The following is a 15260-nucleotide window of genomic DNA, read 5'->3' as shown; positions in this document are numbered from 1 at the left end:
GCTCGTGACGTCAAAATCAGTGAGCCCAGCGGCCTTTTGTTGACTCAAGACGTGTTGCCTTCAATCCCAAAACAAAGAGAGAGAAAAAAACATTCATGCTCAATCACACTCACATCAATTAACAACATATTCATATTTACTGCAAATACTTTGCTCCCTGTTCCTTAATGAGTCAATCCCCAGACCTAAACACCAATGAGCACTGACATTTAACCTATATAATCAAGTCCAATGAACCTAACATGTATGTGCTTGGCAGATTAATGTTTTTGAACCCAAATATACAAAATGGCTGGCAACCTAACAACATTAAATAAGACAAAAATACAGCTTTAACAACCGCACACGTTGTTTAAAAATTATATCTTTGCCGTTTCATATTACTTGAGAAGATGCCTTGTTCGTTATTGTTTGGAATGTTTGGCCAAAAACTGAAAAAATCAAAACAAAACTAGCTCTTGAAAATGTGTAGAAATAATAATACAACAATACATTTTCTAAACCATTTCTAGGTTGGTTAGTTGTCCTAGTCTACTTGTAGAATCTTTCGCAGTGTTCAAGGACCACCAAAAATTATATTTTTTGTACAAGTAAAGATAACAACAACCACAAAAAGCCTGCCAAAATGAATGAAATGTGACCTTTTGATTTTTCATAGGTCAAGTTCTTGCCTTTTTATGAGTAAGACAGTTTAACCACTTCTTCTCAGATTTTTTTAATTTTAAGCAACTTGAAAAATGGTCAAATTTGCAACAGGCTGTGGGAAATCCGTCCCTAGAAACAAAACACAACTCAAAAGTAGATTTACACGCTTTATTGGGACAATTGCACACACGCACGCGTGTCTCGGGAACAAACGTATTCAGAATACATCGCTTAAGGAACATTGAATTTTACGGAGCCTAGAATTACACAAACACAGGCTTCAGATAATTGTTCCATTTGTGCGGTGGAGGTGAAGTGAGGAGCTTTCAAGCGTCAAATTGTTCGAGAAATAAGATTCACACTGTCAAAAGTACGACTGCTGTCTATTTATGGATTTTGTCAATTTATACTCCAAAGCGAACTCGCTCCCTTGCCGGCGACAGACGTCCAATCCGTTCGTCCGTCGCCGTCCACGGGAGCCAATGAGTTCTTTCGAAGCGGATTGTGCTGGGAAAGGCAACGACTAGGAAGACCACGGTTAAGAGCTGAACAAAAATAGCGGTGTCATGTGACCACGGGATCGGGGAGCGCGTCAACTCTGCAGCACAAAGGTTTTTGTTGTCACAAGATAGCCGAAAGGGAGAAAAGTGTCTTCGTACGGTTATGTAACTGGAGAAAAGAAATTCTCCATGCCACTTGTGATAAGGACATGCGTAATAATGCTTTTTGGGGGGGAATCGCAGCGGAAAGGCTAGCAAGTGGCAAAACAAAACAAAACAACACACTTTGCTTATTTGGGCGTTTTCCTCAATTTTGGCATGCCGTGGAACGTTAACCAAAAAAAGGGTGAATGATTATGATACTCGGTCACATAGCCCTGTTATGTCGGTGTGCGGGGGCGGGGTTTAATCAAGTGCAACGGAGCGCACGCCTTTAGAAAGCAAAGCAACATTCAAAAACAGGATGGTGGGTGCATTTTTTTTAGTCAATCGGGCCTAGGTGTGCACTAGCGCGTCAATAGCGAGGCCCCTCGGACCTCTGGCCGGCTTCCCTCTTGTCGGGTGTGTGCGGGGCGACTGGTCACTGCTGACTGACCCCCATCTGCTGGTGGTCGGGCCCCGGCTCGCCCTCCACGTCGGTGTGGTAGTGCTCAAACGTCTCGTCTTCTATGTCAGGGAGACCCAGCAGCTAGTGGGAAGCAAGGAGGAGACCGACAATGTTGACTTTTGACACCCTTGGGAGTGGACGGGGGAGGGGGGTGTGGCCAGGCTTAAAGCTTAAAGATTAAAACTCAGTGTTTTGCTAGTTGAGCGGCGGTCCGAGAAATCCATCCGGGAAAGTTGACGTTTCAAACACGTACGTGATGTTATTGTAAGGTCAAGCTAATTGCCTTAATGTGATTAGCCGCCGTTGACCTCGATAGACGTCCCATTACTTTGAAGTGGGAGGGGCTATTGCCGTTACTGGCAACATTTATGGCCATTTAACAGGGGCTCGTCTGTCACCGTATTGACTTTTCAATGAAACACAACTCACATGAAATTTGGTTAACGTTTAACCGCCAGCCCGACTGGGAAGTTAATGTTGCTTTTCTGTCTTTGTGGATATTATAGATGAACTTGGATATCTATGTCAACAACTCTGTTGATGTCAGGTTTTGTTTGTAAGTTAAGAAGTCATACAAAGGTCACGTGAATATTCTCAAAAACCTAAATGTGCTCGCATTGCTACTATACTTAACACTGTTCCTGTTTTTTTTTACTGATTTATTTATTTACAAGCAGCCTCGTTTTTTTCAATACAGGAAGTACCAGATTTTCCGGACTATAAGCCGCGCTTTTTTCATAGCTTGGCTGGGCCTATGATTAATACTCAAGTGCGACTTATGTATATATGTTTTTTTTCTTTATGACCAACGATAGCTAGTTGTTTTTTAGGTTATAGTTATCTAAAAAACAATTTTACAATGCATATTTAGTCTTTTGACACTTGTTTACTCTCCTTGCCAGACCATAGATTTCAACTTTAGACACATTTACCTCAAACCGTAGCCACTCTATGAATAATTCAATGTTGTTTATCTATCCCGGCGTTGGCGCAGATGCCGACGCGACATTCCGAGGTCACGGCGTGCGCGCCAGTGTGTGCTGAAAGGCGTTTATTTATCTTACAGGCCTGAAGGACGTGAAGACCTTCTGCAACACCTCCAGCAGGGTCTTCTTGCCGCAGGACGAGATGTAGTCCTGAGCCAGCTGTAAGAACGGTAGGCAGTCTTCGCTCTCGCTCCACACGTGCTGTGCAAACACATACATTTCTTTTTGTGCGTGTGTGAGAATATAAAAATAAAAAACATGCCGGAGGATAAGAGGAGTCAGCTGTCCGTCAGGGTCAGCGCAGCAGTAGAACAGAATAACAAGGCATGAACTGAGTAGAAATAAGATAATAATCGTGAAATTGGTGGAGGGCGGGTGGAAAAAGTACAAAAAAAGGGTAAAAATCGACATTTAAATTGGTTGCTACTGTGTAAACATTAGTGTTGGAGCATGTTGCTCCCCCTAGTGGCGATTTATAGTATCGGTATATTGATTGGACATGAAAATGAAAATGCAGATTCATGATCTTTTTCAAATTCCAAATATGGATGTTATTTTAAGCTAAATTAGGAAATAGGAATTCAAAATGGGAAACTTGTGGAATAATTTGCACCAAAAAAAGGAATGTTTTAGAAATGTCATCAATCCTTAAAATTTGCTGCTAATTGAAACTTGAGCATTATGATCTGACTTTTCTTGGGGTGTCCAAAATATGGCACCCGAGACACCTGCGGTCAGCTGCCCAGTTTTGATTGGCCCGAAGCCAATGTCATTGAATGTGAATTGTGTTGGGGTCCAGGTCTACCCACAAATCAATGGTACTTTTGACATATTTTGAAATTTGAAAATAGGTCAATCTTAAACTGATCCCAAAAATGTTGCCAGATTTCAAACACAATATTAAGGCTGAAGAAGCTTACCTTCTTTTGCAAATCTCATCTTTAACACTAGATGGAGTTGTTCACTCAAACACTGCCGCTCCATTACTATTTCCAATCAATAGAAGAAACGGTAGAATTTCTGTGTTTTGTTTTACATATAAATAGTTTGAGATATGATATGATAAAGAACTATTTTTGATTGATTGGACATCCAAATGCCAAAATGGCACTGAAATGAGTCTCCCTGCTAGAAAAAACAACAACTTTAGAGTGTTATTTGGGGCTAGAACCATTGTGTATATTCTTAAATTTGGTTTTAATTAACATTATATTGATTTATAGAGTATAAAAATGGGATATAGTCATTGACTGACAATTTGCCCATTTTTCAATTTTGGGAAATGACCCAAAAATAGCCACTTGTTCTATAAATATAAATGTCTTGAATCCCAACTTGAAAAGACACGCAGCACGGCGACAGCTGGTGTTTTTCCAACACTCGCTTTACCAAAAGGCCTGTCTGAGGCCTTCAAGCTTGATGCCGCCTACCTCCTACATGCCTATATATTTATTTTTCTCCCCTTAAAATCAAACCTAGCATGGATGAAGTAAAACTAATATATGGAGCCCATCCCTCCATTGGCCATCATTTGCCTTTTCTGCCTAGCAACCTTGCGGATGGATGGATGGATGATGGTGCATGATTGCATAATATGACACCGCAGCGAGCAAAATATCACATGTAATGCATCACGTTCTGCGCAGGGGCGGTGGGGCTTGTGGGGGGTGCTTTTGGGAGAGGGTCGTCGAGGGGGTGCATGACATCATGCACGGGGACCCCGCCTATGCACGCAGGCAGGCACGCAGTACTATACGGGTAGGCTATTTGGGAGGTAAGGCCCACTCACGAAAGTATCGGTTCCGCTGGGGCAGAGAACGTAGAAGGAGACGCCGGGCTCCGCGTAGAAGTCCAGCCGCCTCTCGTCGTCCTCCTCGGCGAAGATGAGCTCGAAGGGGTTCCCCGAGCACCACTTCTCGGCCGCTTCCACCAGATGCTTGAACTCCATCCTGGCTTGGCTGACTCCCCCCGCTGCTCCTCCTTCTCCTCCTCTTCCTCCTCCTCCTTGTTCGCCCCCGGCCCAAAAGGCGCTCCCCGGCGCAGATGTTGACGAGAGACAAAGAGGGGCCGAGCTGGTGGTCGCATCAGCAGCCGCCCATCCTCCTTGGTCCTTACGATCCGCTCAGTCGGGAGACGGCGTCGTCCATTCTGCTTGCGTTATGAAAGCAGTCCGGCGAGGGAGCGAGTGAGAGAGGGAGAGAGAGAAAGAGAGAGAGGGGGAGAGAGTGCATGATGCACACAAGCAAAAAAGGGACGCTGAGGAAAAGGGGGAAAAAAAGAAAAAGGCCGATGACGAAGGACGAATTCCGGGCATGAATTCAAGATGGAGCAGATTTCCCCCCTCTTTTGATTTGGAAGACTTGAATCGTAAAAAGAAAAAAACTGGTTTATTAGGGACACCTAACTGCACCATCGCAATGTAGTGGCCGCAGTAAATGTTTTTTTTCTTCCAAATTTCATTCAATGTCTATTTCATACATTTATTGATCGTGTGCATTGATTAATACTCAATTAAATCGCAAATTTCACCCCAAATCCTTCAAAACTTGACATGACCCTTTAGTTAACGCTTGTCTCCACCAGAGGGCGCGTGAGTCCAGCCTTGTCACCTATCTGTTTAGCATGAAGTCAAGTTCCACTTCAACCACCACCCAAAACGGAAACAAGAGTTCAGCTTTTGTTACAAAAATAAAGGTACGCCATTAAAACAACTCTCAACGACTTTTATCTTGAAACAGAACGCGGTATAACATAATAATATCCATCACCGTACTTTCTCCCTTCTGTCTACTTCGGCAGTGTGTCGCCTGTCTTCCCCGCGGACATACCGCTATCCAGGGACCCTCTCCAGACCTCCAAAGACCCCCAAGCACCGCCTTGTTGGCGGGTGAAGAAGTGTGAGGGCAGGGGGGGCTCATCACTTGCGGGGCCCCCCTTACTCATCAGCTCACACAACCTTGTGTCTCACTGGTCTCTCGTTTTTTGGGGGGTGTGAGCTGAGGACAGTCCTCGTTAAAATGGACCCTTTACAAAACGGGACTGAATATGAGCAAAGTGCCGAGGAAGAAGAAGAAGAAGTGGACCCGAGAATACAGGTGAGTTGACTTAACTAGTGACATCTAGTTAGCCAAGTGCCATTGACGGCGAGAGGCGTCCAATCTGTTTTGACTGGCGCTGAATTGGAAGCCAAGATTGGACGTATATAGCCGTCCATGGCAGCCTAGTTGTTGGTAAATGTCAGATGATTTGAACTTTTGCTGAATGTATGCATGTCTCTGGTGTGTTTACTGCAAACAGGGAGAACTGGAGAAGTTAAACCAGTCCACGGATGACATTAACCGCTGGGAGAGCCAACTGGAGGTAAATACAAAAACAGAACTTCTTTCTTTGCTGTCACGGTGCAAAAAAAAAGTTGCCTAGCAACATTAACTGTACCTTGAAATAGGTCCTCTGTGAATGACTGGAAAAATTCTTAACTCAAGGCGAAGCAGTTGGCAGACTGTTAAATATTTTACCTTCACGAGCTGACCTTAACAAAGGAAAAATACACTATAGTATGTAGTTTCACTTTTTTAATGTGGGAAGTGAATTGTTATTATCGTTTATTTCCGCTTTATAATTTTGGGTTACATTTGTCAGTTGCTTCCAAAGATGGATTCCGTTCATTTTAGGTTTCCAGGATCTTTCTTGTTTTTAGTGGAAGGGTAGAATTACTCCTTGGCAAAACAATCCGGGGTTTGTGGTTTTCCGATTCGAGCTCTACCCGATTCCAACATGGAGTCATTTTAATCGGACAAGTAAAAAGTCGCTCGTGCACCAGCTTTGACATACATTTGTGCTCATAAAATATAGTTCAATTGTCAGGCTTTCCGTCACGTCGATGGAAGCAAATGAGTTGCCTGAGTAAAGTTCTTAACCAACATCAGTTTTAGTCATTAGTGACTCATAACATTGTTTTTTTTTTTCAATTGGCTGCGAGTACAGACATTTGTGTAAAATGGATTCATTACCGTGCACATGCTACTGCATGGTAATCTTTTTCTATCTTTCTACACGAAATTTGTGTCAAATGTTCACCATTTAAAAATAGCTGACTTTTGATGTACGGCTACAAAAACGAATTTGCTTTGCCTTCTACAAGAAAAGAATTGTAATGCTCAGGAAGCTCCATTTGCGCTAACGCAGCAAAAATGATTGAGGTGGACTCAAACGCCAGCGTAAAAGTCGCGGCGCCCCATGCTGCGTCAGGCAGGAAGTCGGCAAACGCACTTCCTGCGACTCCCTTTCCTCCCTTTTTGGTGACTTTGACAAGCCGGATGCAGGTGCCGATGCCGTTGAATTTCTCTGGTTTGATGGCCTCACGGCGTCGGCACGGCCACATCGGAACAGATCTTACGTGGATGCGGCCCTAAACGCTTTAACCGTGACTCCAATTAGGAAAGCGTCCTCATTGGCCGAATTGCGGAGGATGTCCTAGTTGAACAGACTCATTGTTGTTTTCCTTTCAAATTGAATGTATTCCATTAAGTTCATCCCTTGAAGGCAGACTTTCATTTAATCCGATTTTCTTCCTTTAGCTTTTCAAAATGACTCACTTTGTCCAAATACTTTTTTTTTTGCGCTCGCCATGTTCCGTCATACCCTTGGCTTTCCTGTGGGTTGTCCAAGGTGCGGCCCAGGGCCCAGAAGTGGTCCACTAGAGGGTCCGATCTGGCCCGCGGGGTTGTTTTGCCTGACGGGAACTTTGTAGCTCATTTATATTGTGCAGAATGAAATGCTTTCATTTCTTGGACAAAGGCGCCGAAAAACTAGTTTTTCGGTGCCATTGACGGCGGTAGACGTACAATACATGGCGCAAGTAAGTGCACTTTTTGGGCCAAAAATGAAGATGAGATCTAGTTGTAATGAATGAGTTTTATATCCGTTACAAGGGGGAGTGAAGTCAATAGCGACAATAATTTATGTTGGTTTTATGCTTTATGTATTCAACTGATTGGTTGCCATTGACGGGAATAGACATTGCATCGCTAGAACGGCAACAAATAAGTGCCAGATGCAGATTTTACGTTAAGCCCCCGCTACTTGAAATCCCCTTGACCTCCCCGAGAGCCGCTCAGCCGTTTTCATCAAAAAAACACAACCTAGGCGCATTTGCGACTTTAGAATTTGGACCACTTGGAGCGCCCAATCACACCCAAATGAACTCGTGTGCATCCACAGGAATTCCGCCAGCGCTTCCGCGCCGTGCTGGTGGAGGCCACCACCAAGCTGGACGAGCAGGTGAAGAAAATCGGCCGGGCCGTGGACGACTCCAAGCCTTACTGGGAGGCCCGTAAAGTGGCCAAACAGGTACGCTCGCACGGCCATTAAAGCGGGGAAGCGAAACAGGGAGGATTAGCGAGGATTAGCCGTCAGACTTTTGAAGGGCTCAGCTCATATCTGCTATTTTTAGAGCACCTCTGTATGCTAAACTGCTGTCACAAGCCCTCGACACGTTTTACAACAGGCAGCGAGTTAACCAGTCGTTTGTGTCAAAACAGAAATAGATGGAGTAGTTAGACGCGGGTGTCACCGTGGCCCATTTGGATGAGAGCGGCGTGCACGTGAGGACGATCAGAATGGGTGTGCGTTTGTGTCCGAAGGGGGCTTAAGCACCCAGCAAAGCAGATGAAGCCCTCCGGCTGAAATTGGCACGTTGCGCTGCGCGGGCATGATTTATGGAGGAACGGTTAATATTTCAGACATGACCCACTTACTTCACTGCCTGACCGTCTCACTTTATTTCACCCCCGTACGTCAGCATCTTGATAACCAGCTGCGACCCCCGCCTCCTTCCACCAGCATGTTTTTCCTCTTACATTCCAACAAATTGGGGAAGGGGGTGAAGGGATGTTGAAATTTGCCTGAGCTTTCTTGTCTTTTGTTTTCTGAAATTTTGAAGGACTTCCCGCTCCATTGTCAGTTCCTGCTGATTTTTGGGCATTTCGAGGTCACTTCCTATTGGTTTTTTCGGCCATTGTAAGGTTCCTCGTAACCTCATTGGTTAGGTTAGAACTTTATTTCATCCCGTATTCGGGAAATTTTTTGGTTGCAGTAGCAAGACGGATACAAGACACACAAGACATTGTAGACCTAGGTAAAAAACTGGAGCCACAAGGTGGGGACATTCTGCAGACTGGCAGATTTGGCTGCCATTGACGGCGCTGTTTCGACGGCAAAAGGCCAATGAATGAATGTGATTGCGGCTAGGCTAGGAAATGTAGCAAAGTGCCGTCATTTACACACTTGATCGCACAACTCGGAAGTATCTGGTCATTTTTATGATGTGCGCAGAGTATGAATGAGCTAGTAAGTTCCCGTCAGGCCGGATGGGACCCCCTACCGGGTCAGTCCTGGCCCGCGGGCCGTATTTTTGACACCAATGGTTTAGCGAGCAGGACAGTTTGAGGCAGCTCGGGTTGCAGAATTTTGGACACGGCTCTTGTCTTGGAGCTGATTAGATAAGAATGTCGGTGGTGGGCTCTGGGATACAATGGGAATACATAAGAGTGGCCATTGACAGTAAATGAGGGCCGAAGGAGGCCGCTGACCCAACGCTTCCAGGGACAAAGGTGCCGTTTGTGTCGTCTGGGTAGGCGTGCAAATTCTGTGAAAAATCCAATTTTGGATTTGGAATATGGTGTCTCCACGCTCAACCTTCTGCCTCAGGCCCAGGTCGAAGCCCAGAAGGCTACGCAGGAGTTCCAGAGGGCCGTGGAGATCCTGCGGGCCGCCAAGGAGACCATCTCCCTGGCGGAGGAGAGGCTACTGGAGGAGGACAGCCGCCATTTCGACTCGGCCTGGCAGGAAATGCTCAACCATGCCACGCAGAGGGTGGGGGTCCAAATCTTCAGAGTCAAGGAGACTCCATATTTGCATGAATGTGACTGAAAAATTTGTATGTGTTGTCCGACGCGTTGTCCTAACTTGGATGCGGCGGCGGCCATGTTTGCGCAGGTCATGGAGGCCGAGCAGACGCGAACGCGCAGCGAGGCCGAGCACAAGAAGACGTCGGCCAACTACACGTTGTGCGTCGGCCACATGAAGCAACTGGAGAAGAAGCTGAAACGCTCCATCAACAAATCCAAGTTGGTCCTCCCGATTTTTGGTTTTGAAATCACTTTCTCACGAGGAAAAGCAATGCAGATTTCGGTTCATCGAGTCCAGATGTTTCTTTTCTCGTGTCTCGTTGGGGTGTAACTCCCTTTTGTAAGGGCCCAGGAATGTGCGTGGTGGAGTTTGGTTTTTTTTCCCTGCCCCCTCACTCTTTGCCATCTTTTTGTCTCCCCCTGCAGGCCGTATTTTGAGCTGAAAGCAAAGTATTACATCGAGCTCGAGGTAACTCAACACAACACAATCATGTTGAGCAAACTCCGACCTTCACGTTACTGTTTAATTTGTTAGGTTTTTCATTGATTTGCTATTAAAACATTTTCTCCTTCATTTCAGAAACTGAAGCGCCACGTGGACGAAGGCCAAGCCAAGCTGGTGGGGGCCAAGGCCGAGTACCGTGCGGCTCTCCGGCGCCTGGAGATCATCTCCGAGGAGATCCACGCGCAGCGCCGCTCCATTGGGACACGGGGGCGGGGCGTCGGGGCCGAACTTGACGGCCCCGACGAGGAAGACGCGAGCTTTACGATGGATTGCGACGGCCTGTCGAGTGAGGAAACTCTTTTTAGACCTCTGAGCAAGGGCCAAATTATATTCAGATGATTAATATGATGTTCATGTACCTCGCATGCTTTTTTTTCATGCGAGTGCAGTGGTGTCGGTGTCTATTGGCGACGACGACTCGGAGGAAGACGCTCAGACGCCCCCCTCCACATCTGCCACCGTCGACGTTCCCTCGCCGTCATCTCCGACCTCCTCGCTCCATGGCCCGCCCTCCCCATCCTACTCTTCTTCTTCCTCCTGCACCGGCACCCCCGAGGTAGCCAGCCCATGCAGTTCTCGCGGCTCGGACTCTGTGTGCGCTTCCGGGCACGGCTCTCCTCTGTTGGGCCCTCGGAGCCAGTGCAGCGGGGCATCCTCGCCGGACTGTGACCAGGAGAGAGGTATGGAAAAAAAATCAAGTTTGGTCATTAAAAATGTCCATTAACCAAGAAATGAGACCTTCACCAGGGAACCGAGCCGAAGGGGCCGAGACCACTTTGGAAGGCGGCTTGAACGGCCTTTTCTTGACCGTCAGCAATGACGCCGAAGACGAAAAAGAGACGAGCAAACTGCACACGTCAGCATCCAACATTCTTCTTCTCAATGACGTCCAAGCACCACTGGAACCCCGTGAAAAGTGCCATCAACATCAGTGTAGCAATTGATAGAAATGTACTGAGGTTGGTAAATTAACGCAAGGTGTTGCATATTAGGACTTCACCTCCCATGATCCTATTTGCTTTTTATGTGTTTTCATTGTACAGTACTACAATCTAATGACGTACAAGTGATGTAAATATTCCCAAAGTGGGGAATCCATACTCTAACTTCCACCCCCAAAAGGTGAAAATGTATATTGATTTTGTGTGTATTTTTTTAATGCTCAAATTGCACCTCATAGTGCAACTATCCTATATTTATATTCTGAATTCTTGTATTTGGACATTATTTGATGTTGTTCATGTTTAACAAAAAAAGAGCAATAAACGTGTGCTTCACATGATTCCAAGCTCACATTTTTAAATGTGTTAAACAGTAGCTGCTCAGTTTGTTTTCAGCCACAATCCTGGTAAGTACGATAAGACTTTATATATAAATTAACATATTTCAGCGACATCTGTTCTACTGTTGAAATTGTTATCTTTTAAATTATATTTTTATAATGACATGTCTTTTTTCCCCTCTTTCTAATAGTCAGCGAGAATGACATTGATCACATGAATAAAAATCACATGACTCGGGAAAGTCCACCCTCACGCCATCTGATTGGACACAATACTTCCGTACTCTTTTCTCATTGGAGGAAAACTAATTCATGGCCATATCAGTTTTTGTTTGCGTGTAACGTTTTCGCAAGCGTTCAATTTGTTGTGCAATGCCTTTTGTTTTAATGTAAGTTTACTCTTGTATTTTTATCTTTTATTTCAACCCAAAGGTTGACCATGACGTGGTTCGCTGCTGTTGTTGTCCTGGTGGCCTTCTTCGGTGAGAGAATTTATGTTAAGATTGTATCAAATGATTTATGGTGACTACTTTATGACCTCTAATATTATGGTCGGTTCATTTTAATTCCTCTATCTTCCGGAACGATATGTGGAAACAAATCTGACACTATAACCCATTAAGAAATTGTATCATTTCATCTTTGCATGCTATTTGAGCTGATGCATGCGGATAGTGGGATATACTAAATTCAAAACAAAATTGTTTCTGGAATAACAAATCTCTTTTATTTTGTAGGTTGTGAAGGAAAAGCGTTGCCTTCACTACCAGATTTCGGGAGTGCTCATCATGTAAAAGGTAAACAGGATGAAACTATCATCGTATACTTGTCATTTGAATTTATTATTATTATTATTATTATTTTTGTTTGTGTTTCCCTTTTCCAGGAGTGATTTCACTGCCATATGCTGAGATCCGTGAGCCATTTGAAGCCTGGTTTGACCTGAAAGCCAAATCCAGCCGGATCGACTACTATCATGGTCAGGAACCCATGTTTTACATTCCCAAATGATGCCACGTCATTTTGGGGTACTTACTTACGGTTCCTGTTGGTTTTGGGACATTTCAGACTTATTGACGGTGCCATTTTGACTGGTGAAACCCACCAAAATATGCGTATCGAACATAAATATTAGAGTAATACGTGCGTTTGTCAACAGGACAAGTGTCAACGTTCCAGTTGGGGACCGAGCAGCCTTGGGGGGCCGCCTACAAAATCACCCCCGAGACCACCGAAGACGAGCTGAACGTCATGAAGTGCTTCAAGGTCAACGGAACCAAGGAAGAACTCGTCAAGACGCAGGCGGTTCTGCCGGACGTGTCGGACTTCCAGGTCGATATGATGTCATTTGTGTACGTTCTTAGCCTTTTTGCTAACTTTTTTTTCTTGAATACCATCGCAGTTCTTGAGGATGGAGTACTACGGAGGTGCTTTGTGTGAAGTGTGGCAGAACGTGACCAGCGTGGGCTTCAAGAAGAACACCTACACGTTGTGGGTGACCCACTCGGAGAAGAAGCGCAGTAGCGGGCGGGCGCTCGCGGCCACGCCGCTGCACTACGAGATGATGGGCTACAACACGCTGTTGGGCTCCCACTTTGACAAATACTTGGTGGATTATAAGGAGTTCTCGTCCGACGTGGACCCCGCAGCGTTCTCCCTTCCTGAAGGTTTGCCGTGGAAAATGAAACAAAACAATACAAAAGACGTGAATCTGACTTTATCATTCAGGTATGAGCTGCGGGGGCTTCCCCGGCCCGGGGGTGGAGCATCACATGCTGGCCAATCCCATGAAAGATCTCATCCACACGTCGTCTTCGGGTCACTCGCAGCGCATCTTTGGCCATTTTAAAGAAAAGTACCAACGTCGCTATAGCGGCCAGAAAGAGCATGAAGAGAGGGAGCACGCTTTTCTCCACAACCTCAGGTAAGTGTGCGTGATAGTATTTGTTTATTATTTATGACGTATTATTTGTTTTGCGGATGCCCCGCAGGTACGTCCACTCCAAGAACCGAGCGGGACTGTCCTTCAAAATGGCTCTCAACTCCCTGTCGGATCGCACCGCGTCGGAGTTGGCCGCCATGAGGGGAAGCAAACGAAGCAAGACCCCCAACCGCGGTCGCCCATTCCCATCTCAGATGTACAAAGGGGTCAAAGTCCCCGAGTCACTTGACTGGCGCCTTTACGGTGTGTCAGTGTCCCCGGAAGCCTTCCTGTTTTTTTTATTTTTATTTTTTTTGTATGCCTGAACGCCTCTATTTTTTAATATTTTTCTTTTCCAACCGCAGGTGCCGTGACACCGGTGAAGGACCAGGCCATTTGCGGCTCCTGCTGGAGCTTCGCCACCACTGGCGCTTTGGAGGGGGCTCTTTTCTTGAAGGTGGGCTACATCAACTACTGGACTTTAAGGGACAGCTATTCAAAGTTGACACCTAAGACATTTATTCCTAAATAAAGCAAGTGACAAATTTTTGTAAATTAAACAAAAATTGGGGTGGGCATTTAATCTTTTATAGAGTAATTCAAAAGAAATGGGAGGGGCATATAAGAGCTTTATTTTTTTATAGATGAAGGGACAATTTTTGGTCATTTAAAAAAATGGGGGGCATTAAAGACAATTTTTTTATAAGAGTAAGTGGCTACTTTTGATAATTCATTCGCCCTACAAAAGGGGAGGGGCATTTAAGACATTTATTTTTTAAGTAACTTGGACGTCTAGCGCCGTCAATGGCAGCCAATGAGTTAAGTGAGTGACTGAAAGGGTTCTATTCAGGTAAACCGAAGTGACATAATAATTTCAAATTGATGTTTATTTGTGTTTTTTTCTTTTGCAAGACGGGTTCCCTTCAGGTGCTTTCCCAGCAAATGCTGGTGGACTGCACCTGGGGGTTCGGCAACAACGGCTGCGACGGCGGCGAGGAGTGGCGAGCGTACGAGTGGAACATGAAACACGGGGGCATCGCCGCCACCGAGACCTACGGCGCCTACACGGGAATGGTGAGAAGCCGCGCTCGGTAACGACGGAAAACGATGACCGACGGACGTTTCCTTTTGTGACGGCAGAACGGCTTTTGCCACTTCAACCGCTCCCAGCTGACGGCGCACGTCCGCAGCTACACCAACGTGACGTCGGGCGACGCCCAAGCGCTGAAGATGGCGCTGTTCAAGAACGGCCCCGTGGCCGTCAGCATCGACGCCGCGCACAGATCCTTCGTCTTTTACAGCCACGGCGTCTACTACGAGCCGGCTTGCGGTATGTTGGCGTACTCCACATTTCTCAGTACTTCCCGTTACAAATGACGCCATTTTAGCACCATATCGGTACCCATACCACTTCACTACCCACACCACTTCATGCACTAAAGTCAATGTAAAATGTCATTCTACCAGGTAACACGACCGACTCGCTGGACCACGCCGTGCTCGCCGTCGGATACGGCCAACTGGACGGAGAGCCTTACTGGTTAGTCAAAAACTCGTGGTCCACGTACTGGGGCAACGACGGGTACATCCTCATGTCCGCCAAAGACAACAACTGCGGCGTCACCACCGACGCCACCTACGTCACACTGGCGTAACCGCCCGTTTCAATGCACACTATCCGTTTCTGCCTGAATGAAATGAATCATATTTTGCCTGTAATCCACAACTTGACATCTTTTGACTTTTTAATGCCACTGTTTTGTTTTAGTGCCTCAAGATTGAGCTGCTAATTAAAAACAAACATGGCCATTCTACATTTTTTTGCGGTCGTTTTTTGTCAGGCAGCATTTGGATACATGGACAGTAAGTGGCGCTATTGCAACGCTCTGAACTGCGTATCCGGGAT

At 45.8% G+C, this 15260-nt stretch overlaps 3 protein-coding genes across 4 annotated transcripts; 2 read left to right on the top strand and 1 right to left on the bottom strand.

The window, feature by feature from the left end:
• Positions 1–799: 799 nt before the first annotated feature.
• mturn (maturin, neural progenitor differentiation regulator homolog (Xenopus)) lies at positions 800–4955 on the bottom strand. Its single transcript, XM_077590125.1, has 3 exons — positions 4528–4955; positions 2817–2939; positions 800–1833 (listed from the first exon to the last, which is right to left on the bottom strand). The coding sequence occupies exons 1-3, from the start codon at positions 4684–4686 to the stop codon at positions 1726–1728; spliced, it is 390 nt and encodes a 129-aa protein (XP_077446251.1). The 5' UTR covers positions 4687–4955; the 3' UTR covers positions 800–1725.
• A 321-nt stretch (positions 4956–5276) lies between these two features.
• sh3bp5a (SH3-domain binding protein 5a (BTK-associated)) lies at positions 5277–11433 on the top strand. The gene is made up of 10 exons (XM_077590124.1): positions 5277–5432; positions 5538–5833; positions 6036–6098; positions 7959–8087; positions 9447–9611; positions 9735–9865; positions 10073–10115; positions 10227–10437; positions 10541–10831; positions 10899–11433. Exons 2-10 carry the CDS (start codon positions 5756–5758, stop codon positions 11093–11095), a joined length of 1308 nt encoding a protein of 435 aa, XP_077446250.1. The 5' UTR covers positions 5277–5432; positions 5538–5755; the 3' UTR covers positions 11096–11433.
• Positions 11434–11737: 304 nt separating this feature from the next.
• On the top strand, positions 11738–15168 carry LOC144066787 (digestive cysteine proteinase 1). Of its 2 annotated transcripts, XM_077590117.1 has the most exons (11): positions 11738–11915; positions 12171–12230; positions 12320–12412; positions 12593–12765; positions 12836–13100; positions 13162–13357; positions 13425–13618; positions 13720–13811; positions 14267–14428; positions 14495–14684; positions 14822–15168. In XM_077590117.1, exons 1-11 carry the CDS (start codon positions 11873–11875, stop codon positions 15007–15009), a joined length of 1656 nt encoding a protein of 551 aa, XP_077446243.1. In that variant the 5' UTR covers positions 11738–11872; the 3' UTR covers positions 15010–15168. The 2 variants fall into 2 exon arrangements, with proteins under 2 accessions (XP_077446243.1, XP_077446244.1); XM_077590118.1 differs by lacking the exons at positions 11738–11915; positions 12171–12230 and having other exon boundaries at positions 12324–12461.
• The last annotated feature ends 92 nt before the right edge of the window (positions 15169–15260 follow it).

The sequence above is a fragment of the Stigmatopora argus genome, chromosome 21 (assembly GCF_051989625.1).
Source record: "Stigmatopora argus isolate UIUO_Sarg chromosome 21, RoL_Sarg_1.0, whole genome shotgun sequence".
Taxonomy (NCBI): domain Eukaryota; kingdom Metazoa; phylum Chordata; class Actinopteri; order Syngnathiformes; family Syngnathidae; genus Stigmatopora; species Stigmatopora argus.
This window is presented reverse-complemented; position numbering and strand designations above follow the sequence as displayed.

Coding starts and splice junctions, on each gene's coding strand:
- mturn (XM_077590125.1), bottom strand. CDS start 4,686: ATGGAGTTCAAGCATCTGGTGGAAGCGGCCGAGAAGTGGTGCTCGGGG. Junction 2,940..4,527: donor CCAGCGGAACCGATACTTTC/GTGAGTGGGCCT, acceptor GTGTTTGCACAG/CACGTGTGGAGCGAGAGCGA. Junction 1,834..2,816: donor TCTTCACGTCCTTCAGGCCT/GTAAGATAAATA, acceptor GCTTCCCACTAG/CTGCTGGGTCTCCCTGACAT.
- sh3bp5a (XM_077590124.1), top strand. CDS start 5,756: ATGGACCCTTTACAAAACGGGACTGAATATGAGCAAAGTGCCGAGGAA. Junction 6,099..7,958: donor GCTGGGAGAGCCAACTGGAG/GTAAATACAAAA, acceptor GTGCATCCACAG/GAATTCCGCCAGCGCTTCCG. Junction 10,116..10,226: donor AGTATTACATCGAGCTCGAG/GTAACTCAACAC, acceptor CCTTCATTTCAG/AAACTGAAGCGCCACGTGGA.
- LOC144066787 (XM_077590117.1), top strand. CDS start 11,873: ATGACGTGGTTCGCTGCTGTTGTTGTCCTGGTGGCCTTCTTCG. Junction 12,766..12,835: donor CGGACGTGTCGGACTTCCAG/GTCGATATGATG, acceptor ATACCATCGCAG/TTCTTGAGGATGGAGTACTA. Junction 13,812..14,266: donor AGGGGGCTCTTTTCTTGAAG/GTGGGCTACATC, acceptor TTCTTTTGCAAG/ACGGGTTCCCTTCAGGTGCT.